Source organism: Cornus florida, unplaced genomic scaffold, assembly GCF_030987335.1.
Source record: "Cornus florida cultivar Cherokee Brave unplaced genomic scaffold, ASM3098733v1 CherokeeBrave_3.0.0_Hap2_Chr07, whole genome shotgun sequence".
Lineage (NCBI taxonomy): Eukaryota > Viridiplantae > Streptophyta > Magnoliopsida > Cornales > Cornaceae > Cornus > Cornus florida.
Genome location: NW_026775577.1, coordinates 36,161,394 through 36,176,090, shown reverse-complemented (window position 1 = coordinate 36,176,090; position 14,697 = coordinate 36,161,394). Strand labels below are relative to the sequence as shown.

The 14,697-nt window shown below is 40.4% G+C and overlaps 1 protein-coding gene across 1 annotated transcript in view; it reads left to right on the top strand.

Annotated features, from left to right (window-relative positions):
- The window catches only part of LOC132267037 (branched-chain amino acid aminotransferase 2, chloroplastic), a 37,126-nt gene extending 23,107 nt beyond the window's left edge, over positions 1-14,019 (top strand). Inside the window, exons 7-10 of the mRNA XM_059768074.1 lie at positions 291-407; positions 1,377-1,472; positions 11,805-11,917; positions 13,632-14,019. Of these exons, the coding sequence (XP_059624057.1) occupies positions 291-407; positions 1,377-1,472; positions 11,805-11,917; positions 13,632-13,749 (444 nt within the window). The 3' untranslated portion in view covers positions 13,750-14,019. The remainder of the gene's footprint in view (positions 1-290; positions 408-1,376; positions 1,473-11,804; positions 11,918-13,631) is intronic.
- The last annotated feature ends 678 nt before the right edge of the window (positions 14,020-14,697 follow it).

The window sequence follows — 14,697 nt, the reverse complement described above, 5'->3', positions numbered from 1 at the left end:
AAGACTATACTCCCATATTTTTTTCTTTTCCCCTGCATTTGCCGCTGCACTCAACTCCACAAAGCTTAATTCAACCATTTGTGTCCAGCCATATGAGTACCCTTTTGCAGTGCTGTTCTTCTTCAGTTTGATTTTGTGTAAAATCAGCCCTCTGGCTGAACACGGAAATCAACTATCATGATTAACCTTTTGATTAAATGAAGTCAAGTTGAAGATCCAGTTTTAAGGACTTGGATTATAACTTAAAGTTGCTAAGTTATCCTTGTTCTTTTTTATGTTTCTGAATTTAGGTTCTGAAAGCACAAGCAGCTGCAAAGGCCAAAGGCTATTCTGATGTTCTTTACCTTGATTGTGTTAACAAAAGATATCTGGAGGAGGTTTCTTCTTGCAATATTTTTCTTGTGAAGGTATTTTGACCATTAAACCAGCTGGTGTCTTGTACATCTATTTTTGTTATTCTGATTTTTTAGGTAGAAACAGAGTTGTGACTTTTAAGCAATTTCAAATTTGTTAACTAAACTTCTGAAATATTATGACTTTATCCATGCGTTGTTCATATAATCGTATGCTAAGATTTAGTTTGTTTTTAAGTTATAGTCATGTCTTGATCAATTGTATCACACCAGATTGTTAATGTACTCCAGCAGTTTAGCACTTGACTTGCTGACATCGGAGTTAAAATCTGTTTTTCTAATCACTGCGAATTCTTGATTTGAATTATGACATTTTCCTTTTTTCTTTTCCCTCCATTTCCTTGTCACTGTAGTGGAAATGACGGTCATCATTTGAGATGGTACATCATTGCTTTGCATGGTTTAGGGTTTTCATACTAGCACAAGGTTTTGAACCTTCTCCAACTCTCCCTACCTGCTGCCTCATCAGTATTCTCTATGATATTATGATATAAAAGTTTTCTTGGTATAGAGTATGATTGTAAAATAAAAAGTGGGTTACTCTCTGTATATTGATTTACTGCGTTTTCAATTGCATCTAAGTTTGTACACATTAATTTTTACATTTGAATTGATTTTGGTTTCTGGCTGGTCACCATAGCATTCTGAGTGAGCTTGTTTTAGGATGCAATGATCTGCTTGATTTTCATAGATCCTGTTAAGTTAAATAATAAGGCCATCTAGAGTTTATTTCATTATAACATACAAGCTTTGCAATGTTTATTACCACCACCACCATCATCCTTTTTTATTTTTTGGTAGGTGCTTCTTAGTTTCTGTGTTACAGTAGATATTTTAAAATATAGTAGCCTTGTGTCCTTTTTAATGTCTTTCGATTCATTTGGCAATCCATTTGTATTGTCTTGAAGCATTTTACAATAGAAGGTGGTAAGCTAATCTGGCTTTATTTACTATGCCCTTCAGGATAATATTATATCTACTCCTGCAATTAAAGGGACCATCCTACCTGGCATTACACGAAAGAGTATAATTGATGTTGCTCGTAGCCAAGGCTTCCAGGTTTGTCTTTGCAGCTATGAATAATTTACATATAAGAATTTCTACAAGTCAACCTTCCTTCTATTTAATATATTATATTTAATAACACTCCCACAAAGGCAAGACATCCACCTTTCATGGACTTGCCAGTTGCTACATCAAAACCACTAGCAGTGCACTCCACGTCTGTCTTTCTAAAATCTCTTTCATTCATTTATAGCAGTCCACTTATTTGTTCCCATCTCTCTCTCTCTCTCTCTCTCTATATATATATATATATATATATATATATATATATCTAGCAGGCATATGTGGGAGTCTTGTAGCCACCATGTAATGTATAGACATTGTGCTATCTATGCGTTACACAATCACCAGCATGTTTTCTTTCTAATCCAGCCATATATTACAGGTGACTGTTAGTATGATCAGCCATATCTATGGCTGTTCTTAAACCTTTAGTAGTACATTGCAATACCCTCGTCTTACTTCAAGTTGCCTTAGTTGATACCTTATGAGAAATTGTGTTAGTTGCCTTGCAATGTGTGTGTATTTAAGGAAACAGATCTCGACTCAAATGTAGTTCCGTAAAGGCCTGGCACTATCTAGTCATCTTCCAAAATTATACCCCAAATTAAACCTCATTCAGACTAATTTCCTATTCCTTTCCCCATTCTCCAACATATCTAACTTTGCACAAGCATACACCTTATAGCACACGTGTTACCCAAGTAATGACTTGGGGGTTTGAATAGTGTCTATGGCAAACAATGGTCAATTTTTGCTTTTATAGGTTATCAATTATTTATAAGTAACTTCTCAAAATGTGCAATATGGAAAGATATATATATAAGCAATAAAAACACAATTATAAATAAGATAAGGGAAGAGAAATTGCAAACTATAACATGGCGATTTAGCGAGATTCGGAAATTCCTAATCCTCGGCTTAAGATCCCTACTTTCCCAAATCCACTAAGGCTTCTCCTTATGGGTAGAGAGAGAACCTTTACAAATGAAGCTAACTTGCTTCTCCTTCCTTTGCTAAGAGAACCTCCTTCTCTTAGGCTTCCTTTGGCTAACGCCAACCCTTGAAGTAAAATGTAGTAAGAATTTGTAGCACAAAGAATATCTCTCAAAAGATGTAGGGTCAAAGGTTTAGAAAGCATGGAAATGTATGTGAGTCTGTTAGAACTAGAAGCAGTTCACCGGAGTCATCTACTCTGGTGAACTCCCGTTGTATCCCTTCTTTTCTTCTTTTGCTTCATCTTTGTTTCTGTTTTATGTTCTCACATCCTAGAGATGAAACGGTCTTTTCTTGAGGTGGCTCGGCTCCCTCGTCTTTCTTTGGGGAGGTCTGTGAAATCTGCCATACCTCGTAGAGGTCCATCTCTGTATATTGATGGAGAATCAGTTGAAGGGAGAAGATCAATGCTGCGGTCTTGTTTGGTTGGGAGGTTTGACCAAGAAGTAGGGGATTGTGATCGTATTGACGAATGGGCAGCAAGGGCGTGGAATACTTCTTGTGGAGTGGGGGTGACTCCTCTTTCTGACTCTCTATTCCTCTTTAGATTTCCAGCTCCATTGGAGGCTCAACGGGTGTTGAAGGAAGGCTGAAGAAAGTGGGGATCAGCTAATTTGAGAATTGATGTTTGGTCATTCAGGCCTGGTTGCTCAGGAGTGTTAAAGAACCAAGGAGTTAAGAGGATTCGGCTATTTAGACTCCCTCTTCATCTCTGGTGTCGTGCCCTTTTTGTCGAAGTGGGGGAGTTATGTGGTGGTTTTGTTTGTGTTGAAGCTGATGAAACGAGAGATGCTGAGTGTGTCCGAATCACAGTAAAATTGGGTTCAGATTGTCCGAATGTAGTGTTTTTCACGACGATTGCTTCTGTTACAAAGTCTCAATCTGGGAAGAGGTCTCGACTGAACTGGTGCCTACTACGGAGAGCTTAGAAGGAAGTGATGGGGCTCATCTCATGACGGAGGAAGAGTGGTTCAGGATTCTCAGCAAAGGGGAGAAAGGGGCTGCTCAAATCCAACATTGGTTGAAGGAAAGAGTGTACCAGAGAACAGTGAGATTCGTAGGAGGATGGAGAAGTGCTCGTCACGTGCCGTTGAGGAGCGTAAGGAAGGTAGATAGTAGGGCCACGCATGGGGATTATTGGTCAACGACACAAGATCGCAATATCTCTTCAGCACGCTTGGTAAGACTTTCTGAAAACCTCGGGATGGGAGATAAAGCTGACTTATCACGTAATAGTGTTGCATCATCGAATTGGGCTGGTACAGGTAGTATGTTGGGCCAAGGTGGCAGACTTTATCAAAAGGCCACGATGAAATGGCCCGAGGAGTCCCTTTCTTGTGGGCTGATGGGTCAGGGGAGTGATGGGCGGAGCTACAGGGATGGGTCTTCTTATCCGGACCTGGAACGGGGAAAAGGTGGATGGACTCGGGTATATGGGCCAAGGCTTGAGTGTGGGAAGAATAAGTCTTTTGATCTGAGTACGGCAAATGTATTTGGGCCATTAGTGGATGCCTCCGAGGCTGAGTTTGAGGAGGCCCATGAGGGATCTCTTTTCAACGGTCTGGATCAGTATGGGAGCATCCTTAGGGATGTTCTAGATGCCTCCGAAACTTCTTATGAGATGAAGGGCTTGTCTCCATCTGCCTCCAAAGGAAGACCTAACGCGGCTCCAACACAAAGAGTCATTGTTTGGTGGATTGTCGGAGAGGGTGGGGGTGCTGTCTCCTGTGCTCGAAGGGGTTGTGGAGGGCGAGATGGGTCTAATAACAATAGAGGATGAGGGGGAACTTTGATTTGTTCTTCTGATAAAAGAAAGTATGCCGATGTTGCTAACGAACAGTATGGTTGAACCACCTTCTGGATTTTGATCCAGACATTGCAGGGGATGACTCGGAAGGAGATTTTTGTAAACTGATGGCTGGAAATGGTTCTGAGGTATCAGAGGAGGAGGTTTGGGACATGATGGTGGGGGACGAGGAGGTGATGGGCAGGTTGTTGGTTCCATGGGAGGAAACCGATGTTTTGGAGATAATGCAACCCTTAGCTGAAATAAGATCGGATGGGACACTGATGGAATTTTCTGATCCGGGGTGATGACAGGGGTGGAGTGGGTGAAGAATAATATCAATACAGTAAGCAGCATGTTAGGCGTCTCACTTGAGCCTAATAAAGACTAGAATCGACTATTTTTGCGTACAATGGCGGAAGGAAAGATAATGGAGGTTGATCAAGGCAGGGATCGTAGTGTCAGGGCAAAGAAGAGGGCTTCTCCTTGGAGAGGGGGAAGGGAGGTCCGGGGTCTTGTTTCGAAGGTGAACTATGATAAGAAAAATGAGAGGGAAGGATTAAGGAGTAGTGAGAGGGGTAGAGGGAGAAGGAGAGGGGAACGGGCATTGTCTGGGTTTAAATGAAGTGTCGTATTTTATCGTGGAATGTCCAGAGTGTAAATGACCCGAATAAGAGGAAAGTGGTGAAACTGGCTGTGAGGAAGTGGGGGGTTCATGTGGTTTGTTTGCAGGAAATTAAGATGGCGTTTGTTGCGGATAGGGTAGTTAGGAGTCTGTGGGGTGGAAGGTTCATCGATTGGGAAGTTCTGAATGCAGTAGGGACGTCTGGGGGTGTTTTGGTGATGTGGGACAAAAGGTGGGTGACGAAATCAGATGTGAGGAGAGACATTATCTTTGGGAGGAGTTGGGGTCTGTTAAGGAGCAGTGGGGATTGCCATGGTGTGTTGGAGGGGATTTTAATGTTGTTAGATCCCCTACGGAGAGATCGACGGGAGGTAGGTGGACAACGGCTATGGTCCAGTTCTCGGAGTTCATTGACGATTATTACCTGCATGATTTGCCGTTGGAGGGAGCGTCCTTTACATGGACGAGTGGTAGAGGTGTTCCTACCTTTTCACGTCTGGATCGCTTTCTTATTTCTGGTGACTGGGAGGAAAATTTCCCAGATGTGGCACAGGCGGCTTTAGTGAGGCTGATTTCAGATCATATTTTGTTGGTTCTGGATTGTGGTGGGTTGAGGTCCAAGATTACTCCGTTTCGGCTTGAAAATATGTGGCTTAGGGTGGAGGATTTTCAGGGTTGTGTGAGATCTTGGTGGGAGGGGAGTATGGTGTTGGGGAATTCAAGCTTCATTCTTGCGGGGAAGCTAAGGGCTTTGAAGATTGAGCTCAAAAGGTGGAATAAGGATGTTTTTGGGAACTTGGAATGGAGGAAGACTAGAGCTTTAGCAGAGATTGATCGTAGGGAAGGTGTTAGCATCATTGATGAGGGCCAGAGAGGTAGGAGGGCTGCATGTCAGGCAGAGATTGCTGAAATCTTCTATAAGAGATCTCATGGAGATAGAAATCTAGGGCTTTGTGGCTTAAGGAGGGAGATAGGAATAGTAAGTTCTTTTATCGGCTGGCTAATGCTCATAGGAGGGGTAATCACATTGGGAGGATCATGGTGGATGGGGAGCTTCTTGTCAGGGAGGAGGAGGTTCGTAGGGGGATTGCCGGTTTTTATCAACGGTTTTTTTCAGAGCCGGTTGTTTAGAGACCTCGTTTGGATGGCCTTTATTTTGATGCTATTTTTACCACATCTAGAGATGGGTTGGAGATGCCGTTTTCGGAAGAAGAGGTGTTGAAGGCGTTAAGGAGTTGTAATGGGGACAAAGCTCCAGGTCCGGATGGTTTTACTATGAGATTCCTTCTAGAAAGTTGGGATGTGGTCGGGAGCGATGTGATGGCTACTTTTCATGCCTTTTATTTGCAGGGGTGGTTTGAGAAATCCTTGAATGCATCTTTTATTGCTCTTATTCCGAAGAAAAGGGGTGCTTCAGATGTGAAGGATTTTAGACCTATTAGTTTGCTGGGTTGGATTTACAAATTAATAGTTAAAGTTCTAGCCTTGAGATTCAGGGGGGTTCTGGATGATGTTATCTCGGAGTCTTAGAATGCTTTCATTGGAGGTCGCCAGATTCTTGATTCCGTGCTTATTGCTAGTGAATGTGTGGATGCAAGGATGAGAAGTGGTGTTCCGGGGGTTTTGTGTAAGCTTGATGTGGAGAAAGCGTATGATCATGTGAGTTGGAGCTTCTTGTTATATCTGTTGGAGAGGATGGAATTTGGGGAGAGATGGAGGAAATGGATTGAGTTTTGTATTTCCTCTGCCAGATTTTCGGTTTTGGTTAATGGGTCTCCGACGGGCTTTTTCAACAGTTCGCGAGGCTTGCGTCAAGGGGATCCAATGTCCCCTTTCTTGTTCATTATTGTGATGGAGGCTCTTAGCAGGCTGATGGGGAGGGCTGTGGAGTTGGGCTTTATCAGGGGATTCAGGGTGGGTAGGGATGGTTGAGGACTGGATATTTCTCATTTGTTGTTTGCGGATGATACTTTGGTCTTTTGTGAGGCTGAGGAGTCCCAGTTGAGGTACTTGAGGGCTGTGTTGATTTGTTTTCAAGCAGTTTCGAGCCTGAAAGTTAATGTGGGGAAGAGTACTCTGATCCCAGTGAGGGAGGTACCTGATTTGGAGAGGTTGGCTTCAGCTCTCGGATGCGGGGTAAGTTCTTTTCCGATTCATTACTTTCTGATTCATTTGGAGAGGTTGGCTTCAATTCTCGGATGCGGGGTAAGTTCTTTTCCGATTCATTACTTGGGTATGCCTTTGGGGGTCGCTTCTAGGGCTGTAGGTGCATGGGATCTTGTGGTTGAGAGGGTGGAGAGGAGGCTTGCAGGGTGGAAGAAGCAGTATATTTTGAAAGGTGGGAAGGTTACTCTGTTGAAGAGCACTTTGTCGAGCATACCTACTTATTTCTTATCCCTTTTTCAAATTCCATCTTTGGTTGCTACATCGATTGAGAGACTTCAGAGGAACTTTTTGTGGGGAGGTTCTGGAGATGATTTCAAGTATCATTTTGTCCGGTGGGAGCAAGTCTGTAAGCCTATTCAGTCGGGTGGTCTAGGGATTAGGAGACTTGTGCCCTTTAACAAGGCCCTTCTCGGGAAGTGGTTATGGAGGTTTGGACTGGAGAGGAATAGGTGATGGAGGAGAGTTCTTTTAGGCCGTTTTGGGGAGGAGGCTGGGGGGTGGTGCTCGGCTTCAGTATCGATACCTGGAGGGCTGGGGATTTGGAAAGATATCCGGAAAGGGTGGAACGAGTTTTCAAAGCACATTAGATTTCGAGCTCAGGAAGGGAGGGAGATTCGATTCTAGGAGGATTTGGGGTGTGGTGATCGTACTTTAGCTACTGTCTTTCTGAGGCTGTATCGGATTGTTGCGGATAGGCACGCTTGGGTTGCCGACTGCTATTGGCTTGATAGCGGGAGGATGACCTGGGATGTTTGTTTTCGTTGATCGGAGCAGGATTGGGAGTTGGATAACGTTTACGGTTTTATGGAGCTTTTGTACAGACAGGAGGTGTGGGGAGGAGGTCAGGATGTTTTGGTTTGGATTCCTTCTTCTCGGGGTACGTTTTGTGTGAGATCTTTTTTGGGTTGTCTTTCGGGCTCAGGGGGAAGGTTTCCGTGGAAGGCGGTGTGGAGATCCAAGGTGCCGCTTAAAGTGGCGTTTTTCACTTGGACCGCGGTGTGGGGGAAGATTTTGACGTTGGATAATTTGAGGAGGAGAAAGCACATCATTATTAATCGGTGTTTCATGTGTAAGCAAGTTGACGAGTCGGTGGATCATCTCCTTTTTGCATTGTTCAGTGGCCAGGGATTGTTGGAACCTCTTGCTGGGACTGTTCGGTGTTACGTGGGTCATGCCTAGATCTACGAGAATTTTGATGGAGACTTGGGGAGGAGTTTACGTGGGCCTTCATGCTAGAAGGTATTGGAGGATGGCGCCTATGTGCCTTTGGTGGTGTTTGTGGAGGGAGCGTAATAGAAGAGCCTTTGAAGGAGAGGAGTTCTCAATTGCTGCTCTCAAGTCTTCTGTTATTTACTTTCTTTCTTTTTGGGGCTCGGGTAGATCTTGCTGTCTTCCCGAGGATTTGATCGAGTTTCTGTCTTCTCTGGCGCCTTAGGGCCCTTGTTTGTTTCTTATCTGTTTCTGCATGTTGGATGTGTTCCCCTGTTGAACGCTTTTTTCTTAATTGAATTTACTTATCAAAAAAAAAAAAAAAAAAAAAAAAAGAATATCTCTCAGAAGATTGCTTTGCAAATCAGAGCTCACAAGACTAGAGTAATAAATGAATTCAAGTTGAAGGTTAAGTCTATTGTTGAATGAGAGAGGGAAAATGAAAGAGAGTATTGAATTTCAGTGTTTCTCAACTTTTGGATGTCTTCTACATAAATGTCCAACACATATATTTAGTAAATTCTGCAGATTATAGCTGGTAGAGGTGGTTGGAAGTGCATTTAATGCATTTCTAGCCGTTGTAGTTCAAATCAGCCTATTTTGGTTCGCTGATGAAGTACTTTCGGTCGGCTGAAACAAGATTTTCAGGATGCATGGTTTTTGCTTGGCTGTCAGTTGGCTGATGGCTTTACACCAGTCGGCCGAACCTCCCTGTAGGGCTCAAAGTCATTCTTTTCGAGGGCCTTTTGACTTCCTAATTTTCATAGGTGATCTTATGTATAGAATGATAATTCCATGACCTATTCTAAGGATCATTTAAGATGAAATGATGATAATGTATGATCCTATATAGAGATGAGCTTCAAAAGGAATTCAAATTTACTTTGGCAATTTGTTCCTATCACCCACCAACCTATCTACCCCTTTCTTCAAGCATTGGCATTGATCATGAGCTTTTGGGGAACCTTCCTTGAGCATTGGATTGGCTTTTGAAGACCAAGTTACACTTTGAATTGCTCCTTGCCTTGCCTTTTTGAATCTAAGTCATCTTCAAGCTTAAGGATTCATTATGTGAATTTAGCTTGGGATTGACTTTGATCTTCATTCCTTCATTGAGGTCTTTCTTGGAAATATATCATATCTATCTAAAGCACTCAATGTAGACATTAGTCCCTAAAACACCATTAGTGGTTTGTAATCATCAAAATTATTAGATGAAACCTTTGGGTCAACAACATGGTTTGGCTCAAAGTAATTATACAAATAAATATCATAAACTACATCACTGAATGCCCTATGCCTTCTTTTGGCATGCCTGCTGTGATTCATCTGTGTCTTGTTGAGGACTCCTTTGAATTGTGAGAGCAGCTGCTGGTGAATTTAGCTGCTGAAGTTGGTTCTGGAGATTTGAAGTTATATGGAAGGGGAGGACAATGGAGGTTTCTCTTTCTTAGGTTTGCATATTTCTCTGAAGTGACAGTGTAATGGTTCAGTTTTTTCATTTTGGATTCCATAAGGATTTGCTTGATTAGCTGGAAATTATGGGATTGTAAAGGAAATGGGAAATTTTGAAACATTTTAGGAGTTTTTATTGGATGAAAGGAAACTATTTGGAAACGGGCAACTGGCTAATTTTCCAAGAACCATTTCCCTCGTAAAACACATGAAATATATATATATATATATATATATATATATATATATATATATATATATTGTGAAAGTGGTCCTTTTTATATTTTAGTTTCCTATTATGCCCAATCTCTCTCCACCATTTCTCTTTTTCTTATAAAAAGATTAGAGACTTGTTAGAGTCTCCCAACTTGTTTTGGTTTCAAAATGATTCATTGCACCTTCCTTACCATATATATCACAACTAAATAGAGCTACATGATATGAAGTCTTAAGTAGTATATAATCTTTGTGGAAGTTTCTATTATGTTGTATCTAACAAAATCAACCAACATTTATTTACTCTTTAAATTGTATTAGATAAAATTGAGTTTTATATATTTTTTATTTGTTTTTCTAAAAGGGTTGTATAAAAATTGGATAAAAGAAGGTTCATTTAAAACAAATCCATGTAGGAGAATTTTTGAAGTACAAAAAGTAGTCTTGTGACTTTTTTTATTTCCTAGTTGGTACTCACACACACTTGTCTCTTCTGAGACTTGAACCCCTAACCACCCTTTGGGAAATAAGAGGCTGATACCGCTAGGCCACTGGCCCGTTGGAGTCTTGTGACTTTAGTGTTCTCCCGAAATTTCTAAAATTTTCTTGAAATTTTTCATTGTATCTAAAAAAGGAAAAATTGCTTTCTTTTCTTTCACTTCACTTTCTAGCATGTATTTCTTCCCAACCAAACAAAGCCTTAAATTTTCCATCTTGGATTCCATAATGATTCTTTCTTTTTGCTGGATACAAACCCGACCTTTCTAGAGGTGTGAAGGCTTTAATGGTTTCTTGAAGGTGAGGATGGAAGCATTCATTATTTTGCTTTGTGAGTAGGGGATTGGCTTGAGCTGCAATCTTCATCTGTTTTTAGGCATAAGATCAGAAGGATTCACTGGAGTTGTTTTGGATTCATAGTGCTGTGAAACGGTCTTGATCAATTTTAGTGTTATACTAGTATTGTTTTAGGAAGTATTGATGAGATCCCTTCAGATCTTAATCTTGATGGTGGTCCAATATTTCAAACCATCAAAAAGTAGTGCTAAATAAACATCTATGGGCAATTGCAGTCATATTTTTGGTCCTATTCAACTTCTTTTTTTTTTTATAGGGAACTTTGAACTTGAGCAGGACTACACGTCAGGGAAGATCAGTGGGTTTTGACATTCAGTCCCTCCATATGAGTCAATTTCTGTAACTGTTCTCATTGCATCTTCTAAACTTTGGATTGCAATTCCATTATCTTTTCCCCTTTCAGCTTTTATGATGAGCAACTTTGGGCATAATGGTCGATTTCTTCAGTGGGTATGGTTATCTTTTCCCCTTTCTGCTTTTATGATGAGCAACTTTGGCATACTGGTCGATTTCTTCAGTGGGTGTGGTGATTGGTGTTTTGGGACAGTTGGATCTGGAACAAGTGTGATGGTTATTGAGTGGACACATTTGCAGTTTAGGGCATGCCTTAGTCACATCATTTGCCTAGGATTGTCGCCGCTCTCACGTTTTGCATACGAATTAGCCATTTGGTAGCGGGGTCCTCAGGAGAATAACATCTATGCGTCTCTGTTAAGTTATTGGGATTTAGATCTCCTTCATATTTTTGCCTAAAACTGAATAATCTTAACACAGCTTAATGATCTCTGTTAAATCCTAAAGGAAGGTGGTAGCATATATGGTCTTTTAGTTGTAAACACTGCATTCTTCACTTGGTTGAAATTTCTAAATCAATTTGATGTATCTGTCTATGTTAGCCCTGAACCCATAGCAAAAATCCTCTAATTCCAAGGCTTTTAGCTAACTCCTCTAGCCTGAGCTTTCAAATTGATATTTCTTTCACTTTAGTAATTTCCTAATGTACAAATGTAATCTGTAGGTTGAGGAACGACAGGTGGCAGTCGATGAATTGCTTGATGCTGATGAAGTTTTCTGTACTGGAACAGCTGTAGTTGTATCACCTGTGGGCAGCATTACCTACCTTGATAGAAGGTAGAGTTTGTTTCTGCTTTGGCAATTTTAATTTTATTGAAAATTATCCTTCTTGTGTGTATATAGATATTTTTCTTTTTCTTTTTTATTATATACATATATGTATATATATAGGGCCTGTTTGGGGGAGCTTTTCAGAGCCTCAAAACGAGTTTCCAACCCTAAAAAGCCATTTCTATATAAAAATGGCTGTTTGGTGGCATTTACAAAATGGACTTCTAATGGAATTAAAAGTCCTCAAAAGTCCATTAAGCTGAAGCTACAAAAACTTGCTTTCAGAATTGGCTTCTCGGGATGTCTACAGCATGGGTCAGTGGAATGTAACAGTATTACTATATAGTCCCTATATATTGACTACATTGTCTGCATTAACCTTCATTTTTTTTTTACCACACCGTGTCTTTTTTTTCGCTCATCACAACATGCTACTGCCATAGTCCCTCACTCTCCCTCCCTCTCTTCTCCTTGTCGATGGCATTGAATTTGATGGTTGATGATCCTGTAATTTGAGCAAACGGTGTCGCTTGCTGAGTTGTCAAACACCAGGTGTGAGTTTCACTTGTAGTCTAAGCAATATGCATCTGACATGGATTCCGTTGACCAGAAAACCCTGGGTGGTTCTTTTTTCTCAGATTTCCTTCATCAATCTCTCATCTCTTTGTTTCAGATTTTGATCTCTCACTGTCTTTGTTTTCTTCATCTTTGAGTGGTAAATATGTATCAATCTTATTTCTAATGCATATATTTGTTAACTTCTATGGTCTCTCTTCTCCTCAATTTTAGCGGCCATCAGAATTTGCAGTGTTTTCTTAGGATTTCTTTTTCTTTTCCCTTCTTTTTTGGGGTGTGCGTGCGCGCTTTATCAAATCAAAATTGGAATTGAAAAATTCCCTTATCCTATGTGTGTGGGTGTCTCTTGTTTTCTTTGCTTTTTGGTTGATTGGGTTGGGGTGGGTTTAGAAGTTACCATCAAGTTGGGTTGATGATTGGAATTCTTTTGCATGTGGCTGTCAAGTAAACGGAGATTAAAGAAATGAAATTTGAAATTAATTTTCCTCTCTTTCTTCTTAAAAATGGTGCTTTCGAAAACACTCTCAAATATCCTAGGTCAAATGCGTAAATTTACCTCTTTTCCATTCTGAGAGAAGCATGTAATGGTAATTTGAAATCTTTGATTTTCATTTCCTTTTACTTTGGCTGTCTCTATGTTTATTGGCCACCAAATGGCGTGTGTGTGTTTGGATCTTTTAGATCCCCTGGTCCGAAAAAAGCTTTATCTCCTGTCAGGTTGGCTGCGAGAGTTTGTTGAAGAAACTTTTAGCCTCTCTTTCTATAGTGTTGAGCGTAAATCATTGCCATTTTCGGAGAATTTAGTGCAAGTTATTGGAGCTGAGTATGATCGAGATTGTTGATTTACGTTCTTGTTCTTCCTCCAAAAAGTGACCAAAACCAACATGTCTATTTTTCTTATATATAGAACCAACGTGTTTATAAACCTTCGTATGACGTATACTGTTTTTTTCATCTATTAAAAGATATGTTAAATGTCAATGAGGTGCTTTTCCGGGTACTAAAACACACTGGACAACGAAGCATACATATACTTGAGAAGAAAAGACTACACTGTGTTGGCTCCATGTGCAAAATGAGCTTCCACAGTGCCTTTACAATTGTAAATGGAATACGCAGCTAATGTGATAATTACTTTGTGCAGGGTATCTTATGGACATGGTGGGATTGGCAATGTGGCCCAGCAACTTTATTCTGCACTCACCAGTCTACAAATGGGGCTTGCGCGAGACACGATGAATTGGGTTGTTGAGCTGAAGTAGGCTGTTTCAGATAATTGCTACGACGCCATGGATTGGGCTGTCGAGCTGAAGTAGGGTGTTTGGTACAAGTGCTTCGTTTTACTTCATTTTAATTTTTCCCTTTCGACCTTGTGCAAATGAAATCTATCTAAATTCATCATTGAATGTTAGAGATTGTCCAGCTTTTTTTTTTTATTTGGTGATTTGTAGATAGTTATTCGAAATTGTGTTTAATAAACATTTTACAATGTATGCTAGATGACTTCTCAAGGGAGTCGAATTGTTCTTACATTTTTGTTTCTATGCATCTTTGTTAGGTACCTAAAATTTGATACTCTTGGGCAGGCATGCTCATGATTAGAAAACTCGGTGTATTCTCTTTTCTATACCCTTGATTAAAGATGTGCTAGGGTTTATTTCTTGGTCCAAAAGTAAAAGTTTGGACTGACTAGTGTTTCCACAAGTTTGAAGAATACTTTTAAGTTAATCATCCTCCAAGACAATGACATGCACTAGGTAAGTTTCCTTGAGGTTTAAGGATGTGCTAATTTCATATAATGGTATATATCCAAGAATTTGTCTTGAGGTAACCCTGAAAACATACTGTTAGATAAGGAAAATATATTAAATGTAATTCAATAATGAGGCGAATTATGGTCATTTAATGAAATATAATATAGTCCTTGGGATATGTTGTAACAAAATGGGATAGTTCAGGGGGATTTTTGCACTTTACCCAAAATAATAAGAAAAATAAAATAACAGGTACAACTAAAATTTTTGCCTTCGGAACTCTTAATTTGTTTTCTTTGGGCTTGTTGGTTTGACTGTCCAAGCCTGTTTGATAGTCAGGCCCATTACTTATTTTGTACAGCTTTTCCTTCTTTTTGCCCTCCTGTATACTTGCCCTTCTTCATTCTCAGGTCAATGAAATAACAAGAATCTTTTTGCACTCTTTTCTCCGGTCTC